Source organism: Gallus gallus, chromosome 3 (genome assembly GCF_016699485.2).
Source record: "Gallus gallus isolate bGalGal1 chromosome 3, bGalGal1.mat.broiler.GRCg7b, whole genome shotgun sequence".
Lineage (NCBI taxonomy): Eukaryota > Metazoa > Chordata > Aves > Galliformes > Phasianidae > Gallus > Gallus gallus.
In genome coordinates this window covers 78822878-78837324 of record NC_052534.1, presented here as the reverse complement: position 1 = coordinate 78837324, position 14447 = coordinate 78822878, and the positions used below count along the sequence as shown (strand labels likewise).

General features: G+C 37.2%; 1 protein-coding gene across 2 annotated transcripts in view; it reads left to right on the top strand.

Annotated features, from left to right (window-relative positions):
* BCKDHB (branched chain keto acid dehydrogenase E1 subunit beta) overlaps positions 1-14447 on the top strand; it is a 112712-nt gene that overhangs the window by 20252 nt on the left and 78013 nt on the right. For both annotated transcript variants that reach the window (NM_204657.2, XM_046938414.1), the window contains exons 4-7: positions 3169-3302; positions 3895-4050; positions 8145-8253; positions 13018-13115. In NM_204657.2, the coding sequence (NP_989988.2) occupies positions 3169-3302; positions 3895-4050; positions 8145-8253; positions 13018-13115 (497 nt within the window). The remainder of the gene's footprint in view (positions 1-3168; positions 3303-3894; positions 4051-8144; positions 8254-13017; positions 13116-14447) is intronic.

Below are 14447 nucleotides of genomic sequence, written 5' to 3'. Positions count from 1 at the left end.
GTAAGGGGAAGGCTGTGGTGCCCCTCAGCAGAGGGAGCCCCCGGGGGATGCATACAGCTGTCCTCTGGAGTCAGGGACAGCAGCATGTGGTTGCTCTAGTTTAAAAATCATCCTTTATAACCCATTATAGGGTTTCTTTAATCTTTCCATGGCATTTCTTTCTTTCTCTGTCCTATGGATTAGTTCACTGATCTACTGATTCTGCATTCGGCTAAATAGCCCTTAGGGCCAAAATTCCTTTTTCTGCATGTGAAAAGGAGAGTACTGATGTGACTTAAACTGTCCCCATTTGTCAGTTTCTAAGGGAAGACATAATTCCTGTTTGAAGCTTTTCAAACCAATTTTTCTTGGTAAATTTCTTGGCGAATAAAGCCAATGAATGATTGATACCTGTCTGAAGTTAGTATAACTTCATTGCAAGGACAGTAAAAACAAACAACGTTTTTATAAAGATCTTTTCCATGTCTTGATTTCACAGTCTTTTTATGGGAACCTTTTGGGTTTGGAGCTATTTTTATGTAGTGATGCTGGTAGTACATGTAAAGGAAGAATAGAAAGATGCAGGCTTGGTGTTTTACTGAGGCACACTGGTAAGTTAAATGCCCAGCAACTATGCTGGGCTATGAAGTTACAGCTATGAAGTTACTGCCATTCTGACTTTCTGCATCATTTTTGGTCTGAAGAACTTTTAAACATGGTACCAGTAAGGATTATTTTGTTTTTGCAGGGCGTGTGAAACAAAGTACAGTTGACCCACATCTGGAAATTACTTGGGTCAGTTTGCTCATATATTTTGGAAATGAGAGCTAGTTGATCTTTGTACTTGCAAAATGTTCTGAGATCTGCAGGGTGATGTGATTCAAGAGTTGATCAGGATAATATTCAATGAATATTTGGCATATTGACAACAAGGAACTTATTTCAAAAGCTATGCAATGATTTTGTTAATCTGGAATTCAGTCTTAATTGCTGATTTAGCTGTGGTAACATTCTTGTGTCTCCCAGGAACGGCAATACTTCTAAGTCCTAAGAAATGAAAGCTTGAAGTTTCTTGGAAATTAATTTCTAAACAAAAAGTGGCCCAGTGTGCTCATATCGTGAAAGTACTGTAGGTCACAGGGATTTGGTATAAACAGTCATTTTTAAGGAATGAGTAGAAGTCGTGAAAGTTCAGAAAACAATGCTTCCCTCCAAAAAAAACTTTTTTAAGGTGCTTGAAAAGATTTCTCCTGTCTTGCCTGTGAAACTGTAACATGTCCTGCAATTGTGCTAGGCATTCAGAGTTGTGATGACTTACATAGCCTCACTGACACCACTAACAGTTTAGTATCCTTGGCTGGCATTCCTTTCCTTGCCTTAAATGAGTTGTGTCATAGAAATGTTCTTGAGGAGGTGTGAGAGGAGGAGAGCAGAGGGAGGGAGAGCCAAAACCTGATGCCTGATCTGTTGAAAAGCAAACCAAAACAACTCTTGAAGTGTGAAACTCAAAACACTACTGGCAAATATTGCGCATATATCTTATAGAAGAAATTGTAAGTGTTTCGTCTCCCTCCCCTCATTTTTATTTTCATGGATTGAACAATTTTGTAATTACTTATCATATCAAAATATATTTGGAATATGAAATTACTGTGACACAGAAATGTCAGTTAAAATGACCATTTTGCACTTGCATGAGAATGTTACAAAACCCAGAATACTTGTTTTCCAGTCTTTTGCCTTTAACACCAAGAACAGCTTTTTTTCTAACACCAAGCTGGGAGGGAGTTTTGAGCTGCCAGAGGTGAGAAAGGCACTACAGAGGGACCTGGATAGAGGGGACGGATGGGCCAGAGTTTCAATAGGGCCAAATGTTGGGTCCTGCATTTTGGTCACAGCAACCCCAGGCAACCCTACAGGCTTGGGGAGGAGTGGCTGGAAAGTTGCCTGATGGAAAGGAACCTTGGTGTACTGATGGACAGTCAGCTGAATATGAGCTAGCACTGTGGCCAAGAAGGACAATGGCATCCTGGCTTGTATCAGGAATGGTGCGGTGTGGTGAGCCCCTGTACTCAGCACTGGTGAGGCCTCTCCTCGAGTACTGTGTTCAGTTTTGGGCACCTCAGTACAGAAAGGACATGGAGGTACTGGAGCAGGTCCAAAGAAGGGCAACGAGGCTACTGAAGGGCTTGGAGAGTATGCCCTATGAGGAGAGACTGAAGGAACTGGGGCTGTTTAGTCTGGGGAAAAGGAGGCTGAGGGGAGACCTTATTGCTCTCTTCCAATATCTGAAAGGTGCTTACAGCGAGAGTGAGGTTGGTCTCTTCTCACTGGTGACAAGTGACAGGACGAGGGGAAATGGCCTCAAGTTGCACCAGCAGAGGTTTAGGTTGGATATCAGGAAACACTTCTTTACAGAAAGGGTTGTTAAGCACTGGAATAGGCTCCCCAGGGAGGTGGTTGAGTCACCATCTCTGAATGCGTTTAAAGTCTTTTGGATGTGCCCAGGGACATGATTTAGCGGGGGGTTGCTAGAATCAGGGTAGTTTGGTTAGGTTGTGGTTGGACTTGATGATCTTTAAGGTCTCTTCCAACCTGAGCAATTCTATGACTCCATAATTCTACGATTCTGTGATTCCTACTGATGAACCAGATTCTTTAGGAAATGCAGTCTTACTTTAAAAAGACTGATTAGACTGGGATCTGCTTATGGGGAGTGGAGGGAAAAGACAGCATACTGGGGACAGATGGTGTGCTCAGGGCCATGTATGTTTGAGGATGGACAGATGATTTTGATTGTCTGGGAAAAAAAAAAAAACACTTGAAGTAACAATATTTTTTCTCTGTTGTAACTTTCTTGATGTTTGCAAGTATTCTTTATTCCTCCTATATAAACATGACTACACGTGTTCGTCTGCATATCATTGGAACAACTTATTTTCCTCGAAGTGCTAATAAGAATATTGTAAATTACTTAAACTGTTCTTATCTTACATCTAACTCTAACCCTTGTCTTCCTTTGAATGACTGCAGGTATCCGTATCTGTAATGGGTGTTTATGATTGATACACATAAAAAGCCTATCTAAAGACCAATATGCTTAATTGCAAACAATTTAACTTGAGTATTTCTGGGGCTAGGTTATCCACTTACAACTGGCGTGTTAAAGGAATTGTTCTTGTTTTACAGGCAAAGATAGAGTTTTCAATACCCCCTTGTGTGAGCAAGGAATTGTTGGATTTGGTATTGGAGTTGCTGTTGCAGGTGCTACGGCTATTGCAGAAATTCAATTTGCAGATTACATTTTTCCAGCATTTGATCAGGTTAGTACCAATAATTTTGAATGAAGTAAAAAAAGAAGTTTTATGAATTTGCTTTAAATATTCTTTTGTTAGGGTTAATACTTGGTCTGAATATATGCTTTGTGCAAAAATAGCCACAGCTGTAATACTAATATTTATGCATGCACTATGTAAACAGGAAGGTACCAGTTCCAGGTTGAATGCTGATTAAATAATGTAAATTAGCTTAAACTGCGTTAGATTCCCCAGCTGTCGTCCCAACACCATCTCTTACTTCTTTGTGTGATTGCAGGCCAACCATTTGTCAACAGGATAAACTGCGAATTTGAACTGAGCTGACTGACTGACTGTCTTCTGGGAATGGGGAAACAACTGGGCTATATGACTACTCTTGACAACTGAGTGCTTAACTTGAACCCACTATACTACCAACTCACTTGCCTTGGAAAATATTTACCTTTCAATAGACTTGTGGGACTCTTTTGCATCTAGTTTGGTCCTCTGAATTCTATGCATGGAGTAGATGATATAGGTGCATCTTGTGTATTGTAGAGGTTTAATCATATGTAACTAGAGGTGTTGGACTGGATATTACTTTTTCTTTTTTCACCAGATTGTTAATGAAGCAGCAAAGTATCGTTACCGCTCTGGAGATCTGTTTAACTGTGGAAACCTCACCATCAGAGCCCCCTGGGGTTGTGTGGGACATGGTGCGCTGTATCACTCTCAAAGTCCAGAAGCTTTTTTTGCTCATTGTCCAGGAATAAAGGTACAGTAATTCTTATGTTACAAAGATTGATTGTGAGTGAACCTGACTAATCAGACTAATGAGTCTGAGTGCAGGCAGGGAAGGGAGGATGGAAGTCAACACACACAGCAGAACATCTGAATATGCTAATTAAGAACTCTGTTAGAAGCTTTCCATTAATAAAGCTTAAACTGTGTTAAGAGTTGGAGAATTTATCGTCATAATTGAAACAACCTTTAGCAAGTATAGCATTGTGTTTGCTTTTTGCACTAAAAGCATACATTTAACATTTGTTCAGTGTCCCCAACTTACTACAGAAATTAAAAACTAATGAGTAGTGCTTTCCTTCTTTTTCCTACATGTGTCCTTAAGTGATTTATAAAATTCATGTGTATAAATGACAGTGAAAAAACAAGAGCCATTAGTTGCACACTGAAACACAGGAGGTTCAATCTGAAACACCAGGAAGCACTTATTTAACTGTGCAGGTGACTGAGTCCTGGTTGCCTAGAGAGGTTGCAGAGTCTCCTTCCTTGGGGATATTCAAAAGCTATGTTAAAGTGATCCTGGACAACCTGCTTTGGGTTTGAGCAGGGACTGTGCCAGGTGGATCCAGAGGGCCCTTGCAACCTCGACTGTACTATGATTATGTGAATGATACCTCGGGGCAAGCTTTCTGTGTGAAAAGTGGCATTTCTTGAAAGTAAAGATTCTTGGCGTTTAGATGGATATGGTTCTTAGTGAAGATGGAGTGCGGGGATCTGGTCATCTCAGATTAAGAAAACACTCTTTGCCAGCTTCCTGAGTAAATTCTAAGTAAAGTCCATTTTTTCTGAGTAAACTTAATGTCCATGGACTTGTACGTTTGGATTAACTGACATCCAACCCATTAAGGGATGAATCATAGCTTGATTAATGGGATGGACTTGAACAAAAACAGTATTTGTATGTGGAAGACACATGTTCGTTGTTTATCTTTTGTTTAAACTACTCCTTAATATGGAATTGGTGTACTGAAGTGTCAGATATTACTCTTGTACAGGGAGGCCATAAGCATTTATCCTACTTACAAATAAGAGCTTACATTGTTCACATTTTATTGTCTGTTATTTGCTTTACATTTCATGATCCTTGAAAAAGGGGAATATATCTTTATCTTTGGATGTTCTTTATGGTCTTTGAGGTGTTCCTATACTAAACTTGAAAATATTCAGTGAGACAGACAGGTAAACTACAGAGTCTCTTGTCAGGTAATTGATTCTGAAGGTTTCTTGAGCTTTTTTCAAAAAACGTGAGTAGTTTATTATGGTGTAGAAGAATAAGATAGTTTTTATGATTAAGATACTGACACCAGGTCTATCTGCTGGCCTTGTTTACCAATCTCAAATCTTCATATTGAACTGATTAACTAAGTGCTGAGATTTTTGTGTTGGTTAGAACCCTTTCTAATTCAGTGCAGTCTAATACTACTGAGTTTAGTCTTCTGAGTAAGTTGGTCAAAATTTTATTTTATTATGCCCAATGATTTTATTTTCTTTTTGTCTTTGATTCTTCTTTTTGTTTTTTCCTTTTTCTTTTTTTCTTTTCGGTATAAATGTGTGTATGGAAAATACCCTTCCAGGTCAATATCTTAAACTGTATATCTTAGCTATACCAAGGATGAGGTGCAAGGATGCATTAATGGGTGCAAATATGCTGGTTTATGGCTTGCAGGTGCTACTGGGAAAAAGTGATGGGCACTGGGATTTGGAAGAAGCCTTAGGGACTGTAGGGAATTATGGGTTGCTGAAGAGCTTAAAGGAACCCAAAGCAGAAATTCCTTGGGTAATGTGCTAAAATATATTGTTATGGTTAATTGCTGCCATCTCAGTTAAAGAACATATGAAATTCTACGGAATTGATGGAACCATATATTAATTTTGGATGCACAGAGGAGTACCTTAGACTGTCTTAAATTTTATATCTGCGTGAAAACAGTGTTGCACCTTTGATATTTTCTGCGAAGCTGTTCGTTAATGCAGTTAATGTTTAAAACAGTTATTACTGCTTTACTGAAATTGAAACTCTCTATTTCATATGAATATGCTAGTAGTAGAACATTAATGTAACTCAGTGAAGACTTTGTCATCTGTGCATATTTTGCATGGGAAGTAAAGTCATGATTTACAGGTTGGGGAGGACAGGAAATGTCCCACAGGAGAACAGTTTGCAGAACTGCCCTCTTACTAAGCTCTGTAGTTGGTTACTGACTGAAGGTTTTAACGCTGTTCTTGGTAAGTGAAAGGTGAGGTTCAGATTTCCTTAGCAGAAGAAAGTTTGTGTAACTTTGGTTGTTGAGGGGAGAAACTGTAATTGTTAGCGCTTAAGAGTCAAGTTGGTTGAAGTGAGGAGGACACTGTTAGATCTGTGTTTCTGTCATCTACCTGTGTGAGGAGATGTCTTAGTGCATCCGTCTGTCTTAAATTATAGTATTGACTCTATTCAATTGCAAGAGTGTGGCAGGATCTTTGCCATTGCAAATAGAAGTTTTCTTTCCATTTCCAGCCAAAATTTCTTTCTAACTTGAATCTTCAACTCATCTTTCCTTTCATGTACAGAGAGCAATTGTTTTCCCTTTAGTCATTGTTTCTTCTTAGACTAAACAAATCAAACAATCAAGGAGATATTTTTTTGGCATCTATTTTGATTCATTTTCTTTCAAAACAATATACTCATGAAGTATTCCAACTGAATTTCTAGCAGTGATTTTTTTTCAATAACACTAGCACTTCCTTCACTATGTGATGATGTCTTTTAAAGTTGTACTGCTCTGTGTCCTAGTTATCTGTTGAGCAAATAATGCATTCAGATCTTTCTCTGAATGTCTACTGCTGATTTCTAAATTTCTAACAAAAATATACTTTCTAAATGCTGACTTACCGCTGTGTATCGTTCAGTTTTCCTTTGATTTTTGTCTGTCTTGTCTTTAATGTGAACTGATCTTTTATATCACCCTCTCTACTGGTGGTGACTGAGCTTTTGAATAGTTTTCATTTCTGCATTCTGAGTTTGCATCATAAATGAGTAAGGTAAAAGTCTGTCCTAAAAGTGGTCCTGAACGAGCTGCACTGCTAGCGTTCATAAGTCTGATAATTTCTTGTGCTTGTTATCAAATATTTTGTTGAAATTTAAATAGACTGCTTCTCCCTTGCTTAAAAAATTCGCTTACCAAGTTAATTGGATGAGATAGATGATTTAGGTTGTGTTTTGAATCTTCACAGCGATAAAATGTTTACTAGTATTCTTGACCCCCAGTGTATGTCAGATTTCAGTTCCATGGGATGTAATTTATCTGATTCTGATTCCTCAGTTTCTGAGGAAAGTACGCTCTCTTGGCTTCTGTTTTCGTTTAAACTGTGACAATTTGGTGACTTTCTGTTTGTTTTTAATATTCTCTTAGGCCATCCAAAATTAACTCTTCTGTCGGCAAAGCAGTTATGTATTTTTTTTTCCTTAGGAGTGCTCAGATTACATCTAGGGACCTTATTTAGTTTTCTTTATTTGCTAATAATTATTTTTTTGGGGGGGGGAGAGGCCTCCAAAATGACCAGATTTCAAACTTCTGCCATAAGTAAAGTTCCTTTTCTAGTCTTCAAAATTTACTGCATCAGGTCTGAAGACCTTCCATCCTCCTATGAGGAGTTCACCTACACAACTTGAGATCACACACCTGCTTTTTCTGGTGTCTTTTTCTGGTTTCTTTTTTTCATTAATTTTACGAAAGTAGCGCTTTGATTGTTGAATCAGACTTTTTTCTATTCTTACAACTTCAAAATGTTCTTCTTAAAATCTTAGTTTTAATATTACCTGAGGGCAATAAATTAGTATTTGTATCATGGTGTAAAAGGAAACTATTCAAGTCTCAAAAATGGATTAAATAAAATATGAAATAAAATTAAAAACTTGGAATGTGTGTTAGTGACGCAGCACTGATATTAATGAACTTTGTAACAACTCAGTAGCTATGGAGTTTTATTTAAAGCAAATAATTGCTTTCTTTTTACACTCAGTGTATTGTTGAGCAAGCTTGTAGGAGATTTGTACTTGAAATAAACTAATTAAAAATATTTTTACAGATTGTTATTCCAAGGAGTCCTCTTCAGGCCAAAGGATTGCTGCTGTCATGCATAGAGGATAAAAATCCATGCATATTCTTTGAACCTAAAATACTTTATAGAGCTGCAGGTAAGGATGTGCTGTATTTTCCAGTAAAGGAACACTTATTTTTGCCCATGCATTTCCTTAGTTACAGCGAAATTGATAGTGTAGCAAAAGTCTTGATTTGCACTCATTTTGTCTTTAGCTGTGTTTGGGCTTACGTTTGTAGAGAAAATCTGAAAACCAGGTAAGATTTCAAAAGTTGAATACAAACATGAATATTTACAGTCAGATTCATGTTCAGTGTATGTTGGAAGTAGAATGCTTTGTATAGTCTTGAGTTTAGAAAAAAAGAGGAAATAGAGCTAAAAGACATTGTCTCATGAAATTGCATGGTGGAAATACAAACAAGACTGATACTGGTTAAGTATAAGTGTAGACTGTAGAGTTAACAGTGAGAATTTGGTAGAATGACAAAACCTTAAGTCATCAAAGGATAAACTGGCTGTAGTTAGCATGTTGATTTATGGAGTTCCTTACAGACTTTATTGGGATAGGAAAATGTAAGTCTGACAGAAGTGAAAGTGCTATTCTTTTGGTAATTCTAAATATTAAAACAAATTGCTAGAGTTGTCTTTATTTTTCTAGAGGAGGTGATTTTACACATCACCATTGTTAGAAATTTTAAATTTCTTTTGAATGCTTCATTTCTAAAAGCGTAGAAAATCTGCTCCTTTAAATTCTGATTTTATTTGGCAGGAAATGCTATTGCCTTTACTATTTTTCTTTGCTTCAGTCATAGTGACCTTTTTATTAAGTTTTAGTAGCCATCATAGAATCACAAGGTTGGAAAGGACCTACAAGATCATCTAGTCCAACTGTCCTCCCATTACCATTGCTACCACAAGCTACTAAACCATATCTCGTAGATCCTCATCCAGATGCCTCTTAAATACTGCCAAGGACGGCTACTCCACCACCTCCCTGGGCAGGACATTCCAGTGCCTGACTACTCTCTGAGAGAAAAAGTTTTTCCTTATACCTAATTTAAATCTCCTCTGGTACAACTTGTTGCCATTTCCTCAGGTCCTGTTTGTTGCCTGGGAGAAGAGGCCAAACCCCTCCTCACCACAGCCTCCCTTCAGGAAGTTGTAGAGTGCAATCAGGTCTCCCCTGTGCCTCCTTTTTTCCAGACCGAACAATCCCAGCTCCCTCAGCTGCTCCTCATAAGATTTGTGCTCCAGACCCCTCACCAGTTTCGTTGCCTTTCTCTGGACACGTTCCAAGGCCTCAATGTCTTTCTTGTATTGAGTGGTCGTTCTTCATGACATAATAACACAGTAAATTGATGATGATAGGGCATGTTGTACCATCAGTGTTAATTGTCACAATGCAGTTGTTAGTTACTGAGGACTGGTGAAGCTGTATTGGACAAGAGAGTGTAGAAAAACAAAATTGCATATGGAGAGATAGGCAGAGCAATAGCCATCATCATTCATCATTCCTGTGTTGTATAATTTTGTCTACCAGCTATTCTTGAATAGTGAAACAAATATCTTCAAAACAGCACTTTCCTTCTCTGTTTTTAGTATGTAAAATTCTCAGCTGCAGACTGAAGTGTTAATAAAATGTTTACTTTCATATTGGAACGAGTGACTGCACATTAAAAATATCACACAAGTATTGAGAGTACAGTGGGTTTTTCACGTATGAGAAATTGACCTATGAAACAATTGCTTGGTCTTCTAGTGAACACAGATGAGCCATGTGATCGAAATCTTGAGTCAAGATGTGCTGAAATAGTGGTTAGTGGGGTTTATATGTTGGTGTGTAACCAGCGTGTTGTTACAAGACTTCAGTAATTTCTGAAAGAACTTACTGAGGATGTTGCCCTGTAATCTCACGGTCTGATTTCTAGAGAAATTCCCTTAGATTTTTAAGAATGTCAGTTTAGTGATCTAGGCTGGAATTTGTAGTGCCACCATGTGACAAGGCCAGTTGTGACTGACCTCTTTCATTTTGCTGTTGATCACATTTATCCCTTGGATGTCCCTTATGGCTTTCCTCCTTGTCTTGATCTACTCCCTTTTTCATTGGAAAAGTCCTTATTCAGCTACTCTTAATGGGAGCAGAAGTTTTTACACACATTCATGTACCTTTGATAAAATTAGAAGCAAATAGATGCAAACATTTCTGAGAAAAAGTCCAAAGTTAAATACAGAAGCACGCATCTACAGAGAGAATTCTGTTGCTGGTTAACTTATGAAGTTATAACATTATTACAAGTGCCATGGTGACATCCCCCTAAATGTCAGAGATGTTGAGAAAATATCTGAATTAAAAAACAAAAAACAAAAAAAAGAAAAAGAAAAAGGGGGCTCTGATTTATAAATAAGTGGTTATCAGACTGTGTGTGTAGTGTCAAGAGCACGTAATGATTATGAATCAAAGGAGATGAGTCACCTTGACATTATCAGGTTTAGGCATCTTGTGGAGAACCCACTCTGATGTTTTTTGACCTTTTCAGTTTCATTTCGTTGTACCATATATGACATTGGTGGTGTAGAAATAAATACGACTTGCATCAGTGGTTGTTATAGAGACAAGACAGGAAGATTAGAAAACATATGTTTTCTTTCTGCACTTCAGACTGCTCTTTAAAAAAAAAAAAATGCAACAGATGGTGCAGCCTCTTAAGAGGCTGTGATGGTCCTTTTTTTGTCTGATTACTACTTTTTGTTAATTGCTTTACTTGAAATCTGGTTTTGAAATACCCGATTTAAAATATTTATAAATCCAGTAATAGATGAATGGAGTGCTCTGCGTATAAACATTGTTGTCCTGGTTCTGTTAATTGTTATGCAAGAAAATGCACAGGATAGTTTCATGTGCTGTTTTATATGACTGTTAGTGGAAGGAGGAGATTTGTAAAGGCATTTGAATAAAATCCTGTCAAATCTAGACTTCCCTTATAGTTGTTTTTTTGACAAGCATTTAAGTATCAAGAATGGTTTAGCTATAATGAGAAATCAGATAATTGTAACTTGTAATTGTATACTGCACTTAAATTCTCAAATGGCTGAAATGATTACACAGAGGAGCTCTTTTTCTATCGTGTGTGTATCCAGGTCTTCTGCTGGTCCATCCACCTGTCTTCCAAACTGTATTCATGTCAGTTGCCTGAGCTTATGATTGAATGTCCTGCGGTATCTTTATAGGGTTCTTCTTCTCCAGGCTTCATGTAGATGGCAATCCCATGAAAGATACAATAATGTAATGTAACATGCTTTCATTTGCTTGCCTGTCTTTCCTGAGGTTTTTATAATATGCAAAATCTGGAGCAGTCTGGTTTGTTTTTTACTGTCGGTCAGCAGGCCTGTCTGTGCCTTTCCCCTCTAGTCCTTTGTTATTTAAAGAAATTATTTCAGGAAGACACTGATAATTTAATGCATTAAGAATAATTGTCACTAAACAGATCTGATTTTTGTGCTGTGTTAAAAAGCACTTTGTTTAAAACTGATTTTTTTTTTCCTTTCCTTTGCTGAGTGGACAAATTATGCTGAATGAGGTTCCTATTGTGTCTTAAGCGAGAAAGAAATTAAATTGATACATATTTCTACTCTGTCCCTGTTCACGTTGAGGTATATGTGACGTAAAAATAGGAAAAAACATTTTTACTTCAAGTGCAGCCAAACACGGGAACAGATTGCTCAGAGAAGTTGTGGAGAGGCTGGAAGCCCTACTGACCCTGAACAACGCGCTTGTGGTGAGAGAGGGCTGTGAGCACAGGGCTTGGACAAGGTGATCCCTGGAGCTTGCTTCCTACCTCAGCCACTGTGTGACTCTGTAGCACTTGGTGTTTGTATACCATCTCTGGTCTGGGAAAAAAAAAGTATAATTTAGAAAACTATTCAGGTATTCACTACTTGATTTATTAAAAATAGATATGTTCCTAATGTACAAGCCAGGAAAGAACTACTTGCATCGGGTCTGCTGTAAGAATGAGAGAAAACATAAGATGCTTAATTTTTCCTAAGATGTTTCCATCTAAAAATTGTTAAATGGGTACTAATTTGAATGGAACCATCTTCAGAGTTACAGTGAAGGCAAGATGCTTTTTCTCCTCAGGGAGGTGATTGAGTCACCATCTCTGGATGTGTTTAAAAACCGTTTGGATGTGGTGCTCAGGGAATGACTTAACAGGGGGTTTTTGGAGTCAGGGTAGTATGGTTAGGTTGTGGTTGAACTCGATGATCTTTATGATCTCTTCCAACCTGAGCACTTCTATGATTCTGTGTATTTGAGTCACTTAAAACTACTATCATCAAAAGTTCCTGTGACTGTTTCTGTGCAGATTCTGAAAGCTGTTTTTCCTACCACTTCACTGGTGAACTGTGGAGTGTCATTCTTGGTAGATAGCAGGAGGGTGCTCTGAATATTGGAGTGTGATTTCAAGGCTGTGTTGATGTTTATTCAAATCAACTGCAGTCTTCGCTTGAGATTTTAAACCATTTAAACCATTAAGGCAAAGTCTGTTTCCAAATCTGATGCTAGTATCACTGACTCGGTGAACAGCAGGATCTATTGCTACAGTGGTGTATTTGTTTATCTTTTTGTGTGCTACACAAGATAAATGAAACATTACATTGAATGCATTCAATACATTATAATCAAAATATTTTTAATTGTAGCTAAACCTCTGACATAAAGGATAATTCTTAATGTGATTTGGTCTATTGTTTTAAGTAGCATTACTGTTAAGGAAAAAGTTCAGTGTATGTTTTTATGGGATAGTACTGACTAGTAAAAGAATCTAATGCTTATTGTTCACTTAGTCTTCTATTTTTTCAGTGGAACAAGTTCCTGTGGAGCCCTACAACATTCCTCTGTCTCAAGCTGAGGTGCTGCGACAAGGCAGCGATGTGACACTGGTTGCTTGGGGCACACAGGTCAGTAAGGTTCTTTGAAGCTCGTCGTTGTCCATCAGAGCCCAGGTTAAGGGCCAGGAGCTGAACTGTGTACTCAGTCTCAACTGCCAGACAGTAAACATTGTATGTGTTCCATCGGTACATGGTTGAGTGAATGATTCTCTTTATTTCTGTTTATATGAAACCTGCTTTTTAATGTGTAAGATTTCACTCATTTTGTGTTGAAGCTGACACTGGAAATGTGGCAGAAGTGTGGAACCTCTGCTGGAGGTTGACGATTTATGTATGGTTATGAAAGTTACACTTTTGAATGTGGCAGTGGGGTGTGACTCTGAGGAAGGCAGTGGGAAGGACAGTTGAAAGCTGTCTGTTGAAAGAAAAGTATAGATCATTACTGTACAATTTAATACTAGTGCAGTCAGTCTGGGTTGCCTTTATGCAGAGAGTTGAAATACACTGAAAATCTAGGTAATTTAAAGCCATTAATACAAATAAAGATAGCTTTGTTTCTGATGGTTTATTTTCAAAGCTGTTCAAGGATATGATTCAGCTCCCCCTGTCCCCAGTTAAGATGTTCAAATATTAAAAAAAAAATAAATCTATCTATATATATATATATATATATGTATGTATGTATGGTTTTGCTCTTACTATTTCTATATATATATATAGATATAGTATATACTATAGATATAGTATATACTATATATACTATATCTATATACTATCTATCTATCTATATATCTATATATAGTATATATAGTAGATACTATATATATATTATATCTATATATAGTAGATATATAGATACTATATAGGTATAGTATATACTATATATACTATATCTATATATATATATATAGAAATAGTAAGAGCAAAACCATACAAAAACCCCAAACACATTCATGTTGAAGAACGATAGAAAACAAATTTTAGTCTAGATTGAAATTACCAGAACAATCTTTAAATTGCCTTTAACCTGTAATTTAGTAAATTGCTATTTTCCTGGCTTAATTATGTGTCTGGGAAGCTGTTAGAGGTGTTGTAACTTTCAGCACAGTACTGTTGATCTGTGGAGTTGTTTTTTTTCTTTTTGCTTACTGTTTGAAATCCGTTATCTTCATTGCTTTCCTGTGATAGGTCAGGCAGCCAGAGGACAAGAAAACTTCTTTATGATTATTCCTACTAGTTAAATTATGGACTACTTTGATATCTTTGCTTGTGCTTATTTCTCCAGCAGGAGAAATATATACAAATTATAATATAGATATACGAATTATATTATTTATATATATAAATTTATACCTTACTCCTTGTTCCCTTTTGAAAGTGTGTGCACATTTTTCCTAGGTA